Below are 13,810 nucleotides of genomic sequence, written 5' to 3'. Positions count from 1 at the left end.
ATCCTTTAGTTCTGGTGGAACTTGGAGGGATTGTACTCTTGATTCATAGTGAAATATTTTTCTCTGGATTGCCTCGTGAACGTAGGCACGATTTGCCAAACTACGTTAAACCTAGGTGTTTGCTTGATTGTGGTATTTTCATTGGTGCCGTTATTCGTTTAGTGTTTAATTCCGCAGATTAATCTCCATAAATTCCCTAACAAAGCCATCATCACTTATTCTCTCAGATTGGATTTCTCGAATCAGTGACTCGGACCTACCTCAGGAGTCAGGATTCCTTCAAAAGAGGGATTTTTGGAAAATTACGATCCAATTCAATCAACAATCTGTGTCGATAGTCAAGTTTCAATCTTGGCGGGAGCAAGGAAGACGTAGAAGCATAGAATTCTTAAGAAAGAAATATACCTATTAAACCTTTGCTCTTATGAGTTTCAAGGAACTTTCAGTCTTAGACATGATCCATACCAACAAAGAAACTGCACCAAAAAATTTTAACTATCAGAAATAACAGCTAAAGTTACACTAATCCATATCTGATAGTTGGTACAAGATTTTCAAAAAGGAATTGTTCAGCTCGTCTTACGGAATCCACTCGGAGGTTCACCCAAAATTAAACATTTTCCGTTATGAAGTTATCATCACCAATCGCTTTTGGGCTCCATGCTGAGGATAAAAGATCGCAGAATATGAGGCATCCGTAATGAAGTGTAGACGTTAGAATTGAAAGAAACATTCTGTCATTCTCTGACTTTTACTTCTTCATGTGTGCAGGAACAAGACGCTGAATTAGTTCTGGAGAAGCTCCACTAAGCTCTGTAGGGGAGTTAACCTTCAGGGAAATCCAGAAAGTTTAAAATGCAAATAAATAATTACCTTGGGGTGTAAAATCAAATAGAGGAGGAAGGGGTTCTCCATTTGGAAGGCGAGCATTTGGATTTCTCAACTCATCAAAGAACGGATGTGCACAGGCTTCTAGCTGCAGCGGTTGACAAAAAAGAGGAGAAACAATGTCAAAAATATTTAACAACTGACGAAAAATTAAGAAAATTTTCAGACAACGTAATCTGATGAATCTGAATTATAATATGCAGTTTTTTTATTTTCATGAAAGAACTGAAGAAATTAATTACTTACAGCAGTGCAACGAAGATTTGGTGAATATTGGAGCAACTTTGACAGGAAATCGACAGACTCAGCGGGCATTCTTTTTGGGAAAATCTGCATGTCTATATTTGTATAAGCATCAAAACAAAACTTGCATCTAGCAGTTAATAGTGAGGGATAACAATGACCTGATGCCAGGGACGAGCTTTGATCTGAGGAAATTTGAAATCTGTATAGTTTGGGTTCATGCACTCGATTTCTTCCCTTGTCGGTGTGCCTATAACCTGATAAAAACCATTCACTCAAGAGCTTGTTTAATGTTGAAAGATAAAATGATATAGAGCTGCATAAGAGGCAGATAATAACTATCTGACCTTAATAATTTCCACAAGCTGATCAACGCCGCTCTCTCCAGGAAATAAAGGCTGCAAAGGATTCATTTCGTTAACACCGATATACAAAAGCATGGTCGCATAAAGTAGCCGAGACATAATAACTGACATAACGTAATGCGTCAATTCTATTATTAGCTTAACTGATGACAGATAAATACCTGCCCTAAGATGAGTTCAGCTAAGACACAACCAGCAGACCACATATCAATTGCTGTAGTATATTCCGTAGCTCCAAAGATGAGTTCAGGAGCTCTATAATACCGAGAACATATATAGGAGATATTAGGTTCGCCTGGGACCTGAAATTAGAATAGCAAACATCAAATCTAATGACAGTAACATCCACCTCATAGTATGAACTAAATTTACTAGATTTATCACACACCAATTGCTTTGCACTGCCAAAATCGCAAATCTTTAGTTGATGAGTATGGGGATTGACCTGCATAAAAAAAATCAGACTGTCAGCAATCCTTTGTCCGAAGTCTTTGATTATTAGGCGATAACTTCATACATAGGCAATTGTACTATAAAACAGGTCTATAGAGTTTCTAGGCTAAATCACTAGTAAATAACAAAAGATGATGACAGTAGAAGTATGCTGGAGTACTTTGCGTGAATCAAAATTGTGGTCACAAAGCATAATATGATGATAACTTATCAAGAAGTTTTTCATCTCGAACATTGTAACAGTTTGAATATATCTACACTACTACATAAAAAAAGGCAAATATGTTTGACAGCCTCCACGGAAAATTAACTCTCATCACCATTAAAAACTGATTATCAACGAAATATATCTGTGTTTTTGTCAATAATTCCTTTGTGGGCATCTGCATGACGTCGTAATTGACAACTGCTTTGTACATAACCATTTTAAGTATCAAGGTACGCGAAGTCAGATATAAAAGAACCTACTGAAAACCTATTGGAGTTGCTAAAGCACTAGATTTAAGAGAAAATGCAGAGCAGTGTCTTACCAAGAGATTTTGTGGCTTTATGTCACGATGGCACACATCTAAAACTCCATGTATGTAAGCAAGGCCCCTACATATCTAACCAAATCCAAAAAAGTTGTGAATTACAGAATTCAATTTGTAGAAATATTAAGTTTGCAAAATAAATATTTTTTTAGTTCGCAAAATATAGTGAACTAGTTCACCAGTTACCTGGTAAGCATAAAGGCGGATGTATATGAGAGGCATTTTCTGGTTCACCCGCAGATAATTTTTGGCCGCTCGGTGAACAGTCTCAGAGATATACTCTTGTACAAGATTCAGGTACAACTCATCTTTCTCCGTAGTTGAAAAGAAGTGATGCTTTAACTGAACCACATTAGGATGGTTAAACATCTGTAATATTTGAAGTTCCCTATTTTTGTATCTCTTGTCCTGAAGAACCTTCTTGATAGCGACTGTTTCCGAAGTTTCTAGACATTTAGCCTGCACAATTTCAATATCAAAAGAATATATGTCGAAATTGTAAAGGATTAAACTAACAAAATAAATGAGATGATATAACATAGCTTGTATGTACCTGAAAGACAACCCCAAATGAACCAGTGCCGACTACGCGTTCTGCCATATATGAAACTGTCTGACATCCAATTGCCATGAAAGGGACAGACAAGTAAATCGACTATTTACTCGGACTAACAAATACAGCGTTGTTTCATGAGTAAAACAATCAAAAAAAAAATTGAAACGATTAAACGAATTCAATCTGCGACTAATTGATAGTAAATTAAGGAAGTACTAATATTAAAGCTGAAATAGAAATTTGCTCCTTTCCTGGTTGTGTGATCGAAGAATGATCTTCATTCAGAAAGGACTAATTTAAAACTTTAGAAAAAAAATCAGGTTACCTTTTTCGGCTGTCCACCCCGACCACCAACCACTGTTTTTATTATTTGACCTGCGGTTTCTGTTCCATTTCCTCTCGTCGTAGTATTCTCCTTATCCTGCGCATGAACCACGACAGTCGGTTGCGAATATGTATACAAAAAGGATAGATATCAAAGAAATCACCTTATCATCTCTGAGTTTCATGTCGCTTATCTTCTTCTGAAGAAGCTGATCAGGATCTTGCCCTTTTCCACTGGATGTACCGTCGTCGTGATGTAAGTCTTTGGAAGTTGTATGCCGTACTAGAGACGCGCCTCGTTCTTTCAGAGGAGATTCAGTCGAAGCTTTCTCATTCACGTCTTGGTCAACTTTCATCCTCTTAATACCAGAATCTCCGTCCTGGTGATGACGTTTATGAAAGAGGAGAGGCGAAAAAAATTTAAAAAAAAAAGAATTTAGTTATGGAACTATCTAAAAAAAATTATACCGCTTTATATATACTAAAGGGTTAAACATTTCATATAGCTCGTTTGTTGAAAATGTGAGGTAAACATGTACTTGCTAAACATTTCATATAGCTCGTTTAAATGACAAAATGATTTAAATGTTACGTTCATAACTCATATAAATACCCATATATATCCACTAATATTGCATTAATTCTCCACCCAGAGAGGCACGGGTATCTGCTCTTGTACACGCGCATCTCTCAGCTTCGAAACTTCATGGTTCATTATGTTTTATTTTGTCTTTTTGTTTTTTTTTTTTCATACGTATTGCATATAATAAGAATACTTCAATGAGGTATGTTTGAAAATGGGTAATTGGTACGAAAGCATTCGCCAAATTTATCCTAAGATGACCATCATTCAAATTCTCAGTTACACGATTATACTACTTCCAAAAAAGAAAAAAAAAGCAATAACATTGAAATTTTCGATATAAAATGGAGTGAAGATCGAGCAGTGCTTACTATTTCGGGATTCAAGTTCCGACCCGAAGCAAAGCTCTTGAGCCTCCGTACTACGTTCATCTTGTCTCCTTTCTTTCTCTTCTCCAAAGAATTATCGGAGAAGAGAGAGAGAGAGAGAGAGAGATTGAAATGAGAAAGAGAAATAATGTTCTCTTTCTCTCTTCTCTCTTTCTTTTTTCTCTCCTCCTCTTTTTGTTGGTCAAAGTGAGCAATTTCTGAACCCCAATCAATTTCCAGATATGGGGTCCGTGCTCCGAGGACTGAGGAGGGAGTTTCAGCCGTTGGATTGGATGGGATTTTAGAAATTTGACGGAAGAGATAAAAGGAGATTCTGAGGTTGAGATTTGAATTTTCTATCTTTAAAACGAGAGCATGCGAAGAAAGCGGGTAGGGTCAATGATGGGAGGTGGTGCACGGATGAACTAAAATAGTGTTGTAATGTGTTTATTGATTATTTGTAGTACTTTTAAGTTAAGTTCACAGGTTCGGTTTCTTTAGGGAGCACTCCCACAAATTTAATTTCGTCAAATACCGGAGACCGTGCGTTGGTGGTGCCCCTTAGCTACGCCAGGGGTTCATACCCATGGTCCGAAGGATAGAGAGAGAGTTCCCTTAAAAGTGAATCTAGGTGGTTGATTGTAATAAAAAAACTGTTTAAAGAGTTTATGTACAAATTGAAACCAAATATGGTTTTTATAGAATGACTCTACTTTAAATATGGTTATGATAAACAAAGGTGGCAATGATACTTCCATTATTTTCCCTTTTCCTTCTTCTTCCCGATGCAACAGCATTAGTAGTGACAATAATAAGGCTAAATTGCAATTATATATTTATATGCCTTATCGTTTCACTCTTGTAACACTTAAATACCTAAAGTTACAAAACATTAAAAAAATACCCTGAGTTGGCAACCGCTTGAATTGGGCTGACAGTGTTAAAATAAACTCGATTTGAACAAAATGCCCCTCTTTGAATTTTGGGAGAGGGGCAAGTAAAGCAGTAAATTCTACAATAAATGAGGGCAAAAACTATGAAATTTTCTCATGTGACCAGCGCGTGAGAATGTTCTAGGGAATATTGTCATAGCTATTAACAGAAGGTAGTATGCACAATTATACCAACTCATAGTATGTTTTTACTACGCCTTATGACTTAGGGTATCTAAGTGCTACGAAAGTGAAACAATAACGTACACAAGTCACATTTAGCAGCAACAATAATAGAAGATAAAAAAGTCAACTTTACCAATGACTCGCTTAAGATAGACTTTTAATATTTCTTTTAAATTTCAACTTATTATGCTAATATTCATTAAAAATATATAAAAAAAGAAGGAACAGTCCCCGAGGCAAAAAAAAAATTCAGTACAATTTCAATTTAAAAGGGCCTGCAAATAACCAAAGAAATAACTCATAAAAATTAAATAAATAAAATATACAAACATAAAAATTAAAAAATTTAAACACCCAACCTTTCAAGCTAATGACGCGGGTTCGATTGTCGCTACCAGCTCTATATTTTTGGACAAATTTTGAAAATCGACCGTTTTTTTAAAGTTAATCGGCAAAATCGACCGTTGAAATTTTTTTTTAGCAAAATCGATCTTTTTTTGCACGGGACTGCTAGTCCCGTGCAGAAAAGGGTCGGTTTTGCAATTTTTCAAACTGCACGGGACTGCTAGTCCCGTGCAGTGCGGTTCTGCCCCCCACCCGACCCCAATCCACTTTCTCTCTCCTCCAACAATCCCCTCCTCCGTAAATCTCTTCCCATTCTCCAGACCCACCAACATTTTCCCCTCTTCTCCTCTTCCTCCTCCTCCTCCTCTATCACACCATCATCATCCATCAATGGAGACGATGCCAGCACTGCCGCTAACTCAGCTGCCGCCGTTCCAATTCTACAAGAGGACAGCGAGCGGCCCATTGTTAGTTCCAGGCATACTGACGCCTATGCCGCCATTGAGCTCGCTTTGGATTCTGTTGTCAAGATCTTTACCGTCTCCAGCAGCCCTAACTACTTCCTCCCTTGGCAGAACAAATCTCAGAGGGACAGCATGGGTTCTGGTATTTCCAATTAATTCCATTCAAAATCTTAGCTTGCTATCCGAGTTTTGTTTATTGGAATGGGTTTTAGTAAATTTGATAGAGACCCACATGTCTCCATTGATGGATGATGATGGTGTGATAGAGGAGGAGGAGGAGAAGAAGAGGGGAAAATGTTGGTGGGTCTGGAGAATGGGAAGAGATTTACGGAGGAGGGGATTGTTGGAGGAGAGAGAAAGTGGATTGGGATCGGGTGGGGGGCAGAACCGCACTGCACGGGACTAGCAGTCCCGTGCAGTTTGAAAAATTACAAAACCGACCCTTTTCTGCACGGGACTAGCAGTCCCGTGCAGAAAATAGTTGATTTTGCTAAAAAAAAATTAACGGTCGATTTTGCCGATTAACTTTGAAAAACGGTCGATTTTCAAAATTTGTACTATATTTTTCTCCCTACACATAATATCGACCCATACGGGCACGCACAAAACACTCGTGATAATAGAAGATATAAATTAAAAAAAAAATTAAGTTTGCAATCACTCACGCGCAAGTAATTACCCGGATTCCTCCTCACCGTTTTCTTCCCCCTGTTCCCCTCCCTCCCCGCCGATCCCAAAACCCACAAAAAAAAAAAAAAACCGCAACCCCGAATACCCTAACCCCTAGAAAAAGCCAATGGCTCCTCCTCCTCCTCCTCCCGCCTCCTCCTCCGCCGCTCTCTCAGTCCACCTTCCATCCCCCAAGAAGATCCAGCGGCGTCCGGCGACCCACCCTCTCGACCTCAATCATGGAAAGCCGAGAAGAAACCCGCGTCGCCCCTCAAACCTCCAAGCACTCTAATCCTCTCGCCACCCCCAACTCTCCCTCACCCTCTCCACCCTCGAATCCCTCCCGCGCCACTCGCGCCCTCGCCGCCGGCTCCTCTCCTCCGCACCCAACGCCGTTCCCGTCTTCGACGCACCCCGCCTCCGCCAGCTCTGGCCCGCCTCCACGGCCCCGCCGCCTCTCCAAATCCAGACGAGAAGTCCGACGGCCATTCAAGTCCAACCTCGCCGGATCCCGTCCTGCAGGCTCAAGAAGCTGCTCTCTTCTCGCCACCCCGACGGGCGACCGCCTCCGCTCGAGCACATCCGCGTCGCCCGGCGCGACCTCAGCCTTGCCCGACGACTTCGAGCACTCGGTCATCCTAGCCCCAGCCCTCCGGCCTTTTCCGAGCTGGTCGCCTCGGCCACCGGAGGACGATCCCGATGGGCCAAATTCTGTGGAGGCGGCGCGCGAACCCCGGGCGACCGACCCCGTCTCGGCCATTGAGAAGGCAGGGGAGGGCGAGTACAGGACGGGGGCTCGGATGCGGAGGACGCGAGTTCTCGTTCCTGGTTAATTTCCCGCCGGGTGTTTAAGATTGGGAAGTATATCGGATCGCGGTGTGGAAGTGCAGAGACTGCCGTACTGGTCGCCCTTACGAGGATGTGTCGGGTACGACCTGAGTCCGAGATTCTTTCTCTGATGGTGGAGAAGAGGACTACGTTGGAGAGGATCGCGCATTTCAGGCAGGCCATGGGGCTGCCCAACAAGCTGAAGGAGTTCCTGCTGCAGCATCAGGGGATATTTTACGTGTCGACGAGGGGGAATCAGGGGAAGCTGCACACTGTGTTTCTGAGGGAGGCGTATAGGAAAGGGGAGATGGTGGAGCCGAATGAGATTTATTTGGCGAGGAGGAAGTTGGGGGAGTTGCTGTTGATGAGCCCTAAGAAGGCTAATGTTGATAGGATGCTTACTAGCATGGGGAGGGGGAGGGGAGATTATGAAAGGGATGAGGGGGGGAGTGATAATGACTCAGGGGTTGAGTCTCAGACCATGGAGTGAGTAAGAATTTTGATCATTGTGAGCAGAGAGGGCATTTTTGAGCTGAAATTTCTGATGGTGATGCAAAAGACTCTAAATTTTGTTGTGAAAGTGTAATTTTGGTAGTCGAGGAAGAGTGAGTTACGGCTAAATTCAGATGGGTTTTCAGCAAAGCATTGAAAGTGGTCGCTTTGTTCGTTGAGAGATATCGTTGTGTGTATGATTTCAGCAATTTAAGAAACGAACCGAGGAGCTAATTTGTGAACCCATGAGGGGGTAGTGGTTCTGATTCAGGTGTAGAGAGCCCGTTCATGGAGTGAGTTTAGGATTGGTTATTGTGGGTTCTGTTTCCATAACGGTTTCAGAGAGAACGCAGTAATCTTCGCAATTGAGAACGAGTGAGTTATCACCAAATTCAGATCGAGTTTTGCTTGTTATAACATCTCACTAGAGTAAGGTTTTTGGCGGGCATTGATAGCGTCGATCATTGGAGAGAACAAGTACATGTGTGATACTGTGATGACAATACTAAGAAATAAGCAACAAGTTTTGGTGCAGGTATGCAGAATAAATGTGGGTTGTTGTTCCTTTAGCCACATTATGGCATGGATGTGCAGGCCATGAGAAATTTCTGCGATACGCATTTGGTTTGAGGTTTGGAGATGATAGGAAGGGAATTGGAAGAAGGTCATACCCGTGCGTAGTTGAGCTCCAGTACAACCAACCAATTTATATCTGTTACTTGACTGCACCACGATTCAGTAGAGGTGTGAGCTCCTCTTGTTTATCTCTATATCATTTTTCAATTTTTTTCGCAATGGCTGTTTTAAACGCATTTGTGATTTCTTCGGTGTTATCAGACAGCATATCTGGATTTGTAGTCACTGGTAATGCCAACCCCTGCTTTCCATGTTTTACTAGTGTTTTAGATTCTCAATGGACTCTGCACTCGTCTGGAGTAGTGTCTGGACTGAGATTTAATATGTGTTAGCTTTGGTAGCTAAAATGATGTTTGGTAGAATTGGCAGGTTCTTAGCTTCATGGGATTTTTTTTTTTTTTAACTTGATTCTAGTGTGGCTTGGCTTGTTTACCAGGTTGTGTAGTCTCTTAATACTGTAGACTCAGCCTTGAGCCTTTGAACCCTGGCTTCAAGATGGATCTTTGTTAAAAACAAAGAGATCTAATTTCTATTTGGGGGTTTTATCATAGAAACCACTATAAGAAAACCACAGTCAAAGTTCAGTTTATAGGAACCACCTTTAAAGGACGCTGATCTATTTTTTGAAGAAACATTAATGAAAATTCTCAAAATCATATCATATCATATCATATCATACTCCCTTTAAAAGCACGAGATCGGAAAAATATTTTGGTAGACAAAAATACCCTTGTAATTCAAATATTATGATCTATTAAGTAAGAGTAAGTTGATAAATTGATGAATTCTTATTGAATATACGTAGTATGAAGATAATGATACATTTTAAATTAAAATGTAAATCTAAATAAAATTATTAAATGTCAAATTTACAAATGTCTACACAATAAATGGCATATATGCAAAAACCAAATAAATTAATGAGACAAATAATGTCTATCCCAAAGGTCGAACCCAGGAACAACGTAGACCTATAAATGTACATAATGCGGATGAGATATTTACAAAATCTACCAAACAAATTAAAGAGACAAAAATCATTCTCAAAATTATAAAAAAGAAAAATTAAAAAAATAAAAATCATACTCCCTTTAAAATCACGAGTTCAGACAAAACTTTTCATAGTCAAAATTATCATGTACTACTTTAAATATTTAATTTAAATTATAATCTATCCTAATCATACTTATATCCTATCCTAATATCTCATGAACTATCTATACCTCAACAATTTAAATAAGATTAATAAAATATATGAAACAGTTCTGTAGTATCAATTTATTACATGAAGTATTACAAAAAAAAGCAAAAAGTTTTAAAATTAAACAAAATACTCTCAAAAGTTTAAAATTACACAAAATAAAAAGCTAAAAATTTAGAACTTTGCAAAGAAAAGAGTAATTGTGTGATATTCTTTCATTAAGATATATAAATATAACTTATAATTTAAGGTTTACTATCCCTTTTCAGAATCTGAAAATAGTTAAGTTGATATTGGTAAAAAAATAGTAATAATAACAAATTAAAATATCCAGTTAAAGAATAAAATTTAAAATATATATATATATATATGATAGATTAAAACTTAATGTTATTGTATAAAATAAAGTAATTGCATATAATTTTATCAATATGTTAGAGCAGCAAAAATACATAAGTATCATTAATTGATAGAAGACTAAATCGTAAAAAACTGATAAAAGACTATAATATTATAGGTTAACATTAATTGGTTATAATTTATAAATATTGATATCTAATGGTAATAATATTTATAGGGTAAAAAATTATAAAGATTTATGTATGGAGAAATATTAGAAAATTTAGAGATATCCTTCAAAAGAATTAAGTGGTTTTCATTTCAAATGGAATTCGGAACGTCCATGAATCACTTCAATTAACACTAACATAAGTTATATTTATCAAAGAAACACCGACTAAGTACCCCCTGAAGAATATAGTGAACACTTTGTTCCAATCAAAGAAACATTCTTCATGGAAGATAAAGAAAAATTACTATGTCATGACTCTGTGTAAGCAAAAAAATATAAAATCACCATTTTTCTTTTTGTTATATGGTATCACGACCTTGCGTGTGACTTTATTTAGGGGTATGACTATTAGCGAAGGATCAATTCTTAAAGACGCGATCAAAGATAATGATGTAATAGTACTATTAGAATTCAAGATCTCTAAATATGAAGGTAGTATATTTCATTACTAAAATTCTTATTAAAAGTCCACTAAATATAAAATTCACCATATAACTATCTCAAATTTATAGAGAATAAATGTATGTCATCGTAAATTGCGTCAATAATATATATCAATCCAAAGATACAACGTACTGAAGAAATAATAGAATAGTAAGTAAACCAAGCAAACATCCATATAACACCGTAAAAAAAATTAAACTAATATGCAACACTCTTTTAGAGTAAGTTGCCAAGACAAAATCATCTCTATTAAAGCTCTTTATAAATGCAGCATAAATTCAAATTACTAATATATACAACCATTATAACATTCGAAAGAGGTATGATCTTAGAAAACCTACTCTAAAATTCATACAATTAAACCTAATAATAATTTACCAATATATAGACACACTATCGTACCTTTGAGGCAATGATAACTACCATTTATAATAGAGTTGATCATTGGTTCTATGTTTGCAAAGGCTGCAACAAGAAAATGGATAGAGATGTTAATAATAAGTGTCTAGATGATAAATGTTGTAGAATCGTCAATGTTGTAATACTAAGGTTAAGTGATATTCCTTCTTCATAAAATAAATATATAAAAATTAAATATTAATATTATGATCTAAAGCAAATTGACGATAAAAATGTTATGTATTTAGTTCAGATCCTCATGTAAAATGACACAGACAGAGCAAATGTAACATTATGACACAACAGAAATTCTTATTGGATGCACAACAGAATAATTCATTGCAGAGAAAAAAGAGGTAGCTTCTAACATTATTTAAGTAATAAATTAAAAGCACAAAAATTTCATATATATGAGATTAACATCTATTCTTATTAAAATAGGAAAAAAATCAAAGCTTGTATTGTCAGAAGTTTGTGTTGAACATAAGAAATATACTCAACTTCTTTGTGAATTTAGATGAGAAGACAAAAGATGAATGAGCCCAAGGAAAGATAACATGCTCCAGTCTCATATCACAATCAATGTAGACGATGAAGACACTACTCTAGAATTGCCTAGGAAAAAGATAAAGATGAAGAATGATTGATCTCGACTCAATAAAAAATAAAATAGAAGCAACAAAAGATAATGTTTTGTGAATTGTTATAGAATAGTTTTATTTTTTTAGTAAAATTAGGAATCTTTAGAATGGATTTTCATAAACTATTTTTAGTGCTTTCATATGCATATGTGGATGAAGTGTACTAGAGTTAGCATTAATTTTCAGTTTATGATTTTTTTTATTAACTATTTTGTGTTATTTTAGCCCACTTTAAAACAACCATCTTGGCTCGTTTGCTTTATTATTCATCTTCCTTTTATAATGTTATTTTTTTCAAGTGTTTTCACTTTCATAACACTATACTGCTCATGTCAAGTTCGGTTTCATGCCGATCCAAATGAAATGAAGATTTAAATTGGCTTTAAATTATATTTATCTCCTGATAATTCAACTGTCAACATAAAAATTTAAACTGTGTGTAGCCTATTCAAACAAATATCAAATAAATAAATAATCAAAGTGTAATCGAGGAACAAATTTTAGTAAGAAAATAAACCAAAATTACTTAATCAAAGTGAACAAAAATTATCAAAGAGCAACCGAGAAAAAAAAATTAGTAAGAAAATGAACCAAAAATACCTAATCACAGTATTTAACCGCGTGCATTGCACGTGCATAAAATCTAGTACCCTTAAAAAAAACACAAGTGTTAAGCACTAGGTTTGGTTAAGAAGGCATGTCGCGTGTAATTTTCAAAGGTATTTTTCAAAATTTAGTCAAATTTTCAACAGAAAATATGTCAAAAGTGGTTGATTGGAAGGGCAACCCCCTTTAGAGGTAGTTTTCATAGAGTTCTACTTTTATTATGGTTGGAGGAAAAGTAAGATGCGTAGGGATAGCAAAGATGGTGCTAGTAGTCAAACTGTTTTAAACCGATACTGCTGAAAAAAGATTTGATGAATGATTTATGAACAATGCTAAAGCTGTGCACCTCAACAACTAGTGTATGTGCAGCACACTACTAAGCTACTACCACCTAGCTTTGTTAGAAATTCTACTTAACATTACCTAAAANCGGGCTATATTATATTTTGAGCAGAATAGCAAAATATTACGGAAGCTAGACAATAGTTAATCCTCAACCCTCCAGATACAAAAGTAATTTTAGCATATTTTTTATCTGGATATTTTCATGTGAGGTGCCTACATAAGCTGATATATTTTCTTTGTTACGGTATTATTCTTAATCAAGTGGGGCGAACTTTTTTATTATTTCTACCTGCTATATTTTTGTCCAGAATATAGAACGATATAGATAGGAAATCTGAATTCATGAACTAATGGAGGCCCCGGCCCAGTCTGCGAAACGTCTAAATACCTACTTTTCCTCGGCCCAAGTTTTGAATGCTATCGTTGTGGGCCTAAGTTCACTTTGTCTGCGCAGCCCACGGCAATCCTCGGGCTCTCGAACGCTCCTTTGTATGTCGGTAGTCGGTTTACGGTTTCGAGAGCAACAGTTGTTGGAGGTTCAATTGTCAGATCAAACTTTTTCTGTTTTAAATAATTTCTCTATTCGCATTTCGCAGTCAATTCGTTTGAACGCGGACCTGACCTATAAAGCATAAACCATATAGCTCATGTGCATCTACATGATTTGTTATCTTATCCTACTGCAATTTTTTTTTTTCATTAAACTAGTATGCCACACATGCGCGTGCAAATGTGACG

The 13,810-nt window shown here is 37.0% G+C and overlaps 2 protein-coding genes across 4 annotated transcripts; one reads left to right on the top strand and one right to left on the bottom strand.

Annotated features, from left to right (window-relative positions):
• Positions 453-4,481, bottom strand: LOC109822499 (shaggy-related protein kinase eta-like). 3 transcript variants are annotated; one of them, XM_020388707.1, is made up of 13 exons: positions 4,317-4,481; positions 3,527-3,742; positions 3,364-3,459; positions 3,036-3,095; positions 2,669-2,941; positions 2,480-2,554; positions 1,885-1,941; positions 1,658-1,798; positions 1,479-1,529; positions 1,293-1,388; positions 1,135-1,218; positions 874-976; positions 453-813 (listed from the first exon to the last, which is right to left on the bottom strand). In XM_020388707.1, exons 1-13 carry the CDS (start codon positions 4,374-4,376, stop codon positions 752-754), a joined length of 1,374 nt encoding a protein of 457 aa, XP_020244296.1. In that variant the 5' UTR covers positions 4,377-4,481; the 3' UTR covers positions 453-751. The 3 variants fall into 3 exon arrangements, with proteins under 3 accessions (XP_020244296.1, XP_020244298.1, XP_020244297.1); XM_020388709.1 differs by having other exon boundaries at positions 453-757; XM_020388708.1 differs by having other exon boundaries at positions 453-663.
• On the top strand, positions 7,695-9,143 carry LOC109822901 (protein ROOT PRIMORDIUM DEFECTIVE 1-like). Its single transcript, XM_020389166.1, has one exon. It carries the CDS (start codon positions 7,829-7,831, stop codon positions 8,225-8,227), a length of 399 nt encoding a protein of 132 aa, XP_020244755.1. The 5' UTR covers positions 7,695-7,828; the 3' UTR covers positions 8,228-9,143.

The sequence above is a fragment of the Asparagus officinalis genome, chromosome 8, assembly GCF_001876935.1.
Source record: "Asparagus officinalis chromosome 8, Aspof.V1, whole genome shotgun sequence".
NCBI classification, from domain to species: Eukaryota; Viridiplantae; Streptophyta; class Magnoliopsida; order Asparagales; family Asparagaceae; genus Asparagus; species Asparagus officinalis.
The sequence above is the reverse complement of the archived record's forward strand: the minus strand, read 5'-3'. Positions and strand labels throughout refer to the sequence as shown.

What these genes read in the sequence shown, in the direction of transcription:
- LOC109822901 (XM_020389166.1), top strand. Translation starts at nt 7,829, where the DNA reads ATGTGTCGGGTACGACCTGAGTCCGAGATTCTTTCTCTGATGGTGGAG.
- LOC109822499 (XM_020388707.1), bottom strand. Translation starts at nt 4,376, where the DNA reads ATGAACGTAGTACGGAGGCTCAAGAGCTTTGCTTCGGGTCGGAACTTG. An exon ending in GGGGTGGACAGCCGAAAAAG is followed by an intron (nt 3,096 to 3,363) that starts GTAACCTGATTT and finishes ATTGGATGTCAG; the next exon opens with ACAGTTTCATATATGGCAGA. An exon ending in CATTTGGGGTTGTCTTTCAG is followed by an intron (nt 2,942 to 3,035) that starts GTACATACAAGC and finishes GAAATTGTGCAG; the next exon opens with GCTAAATGTCTAGAAACTTC.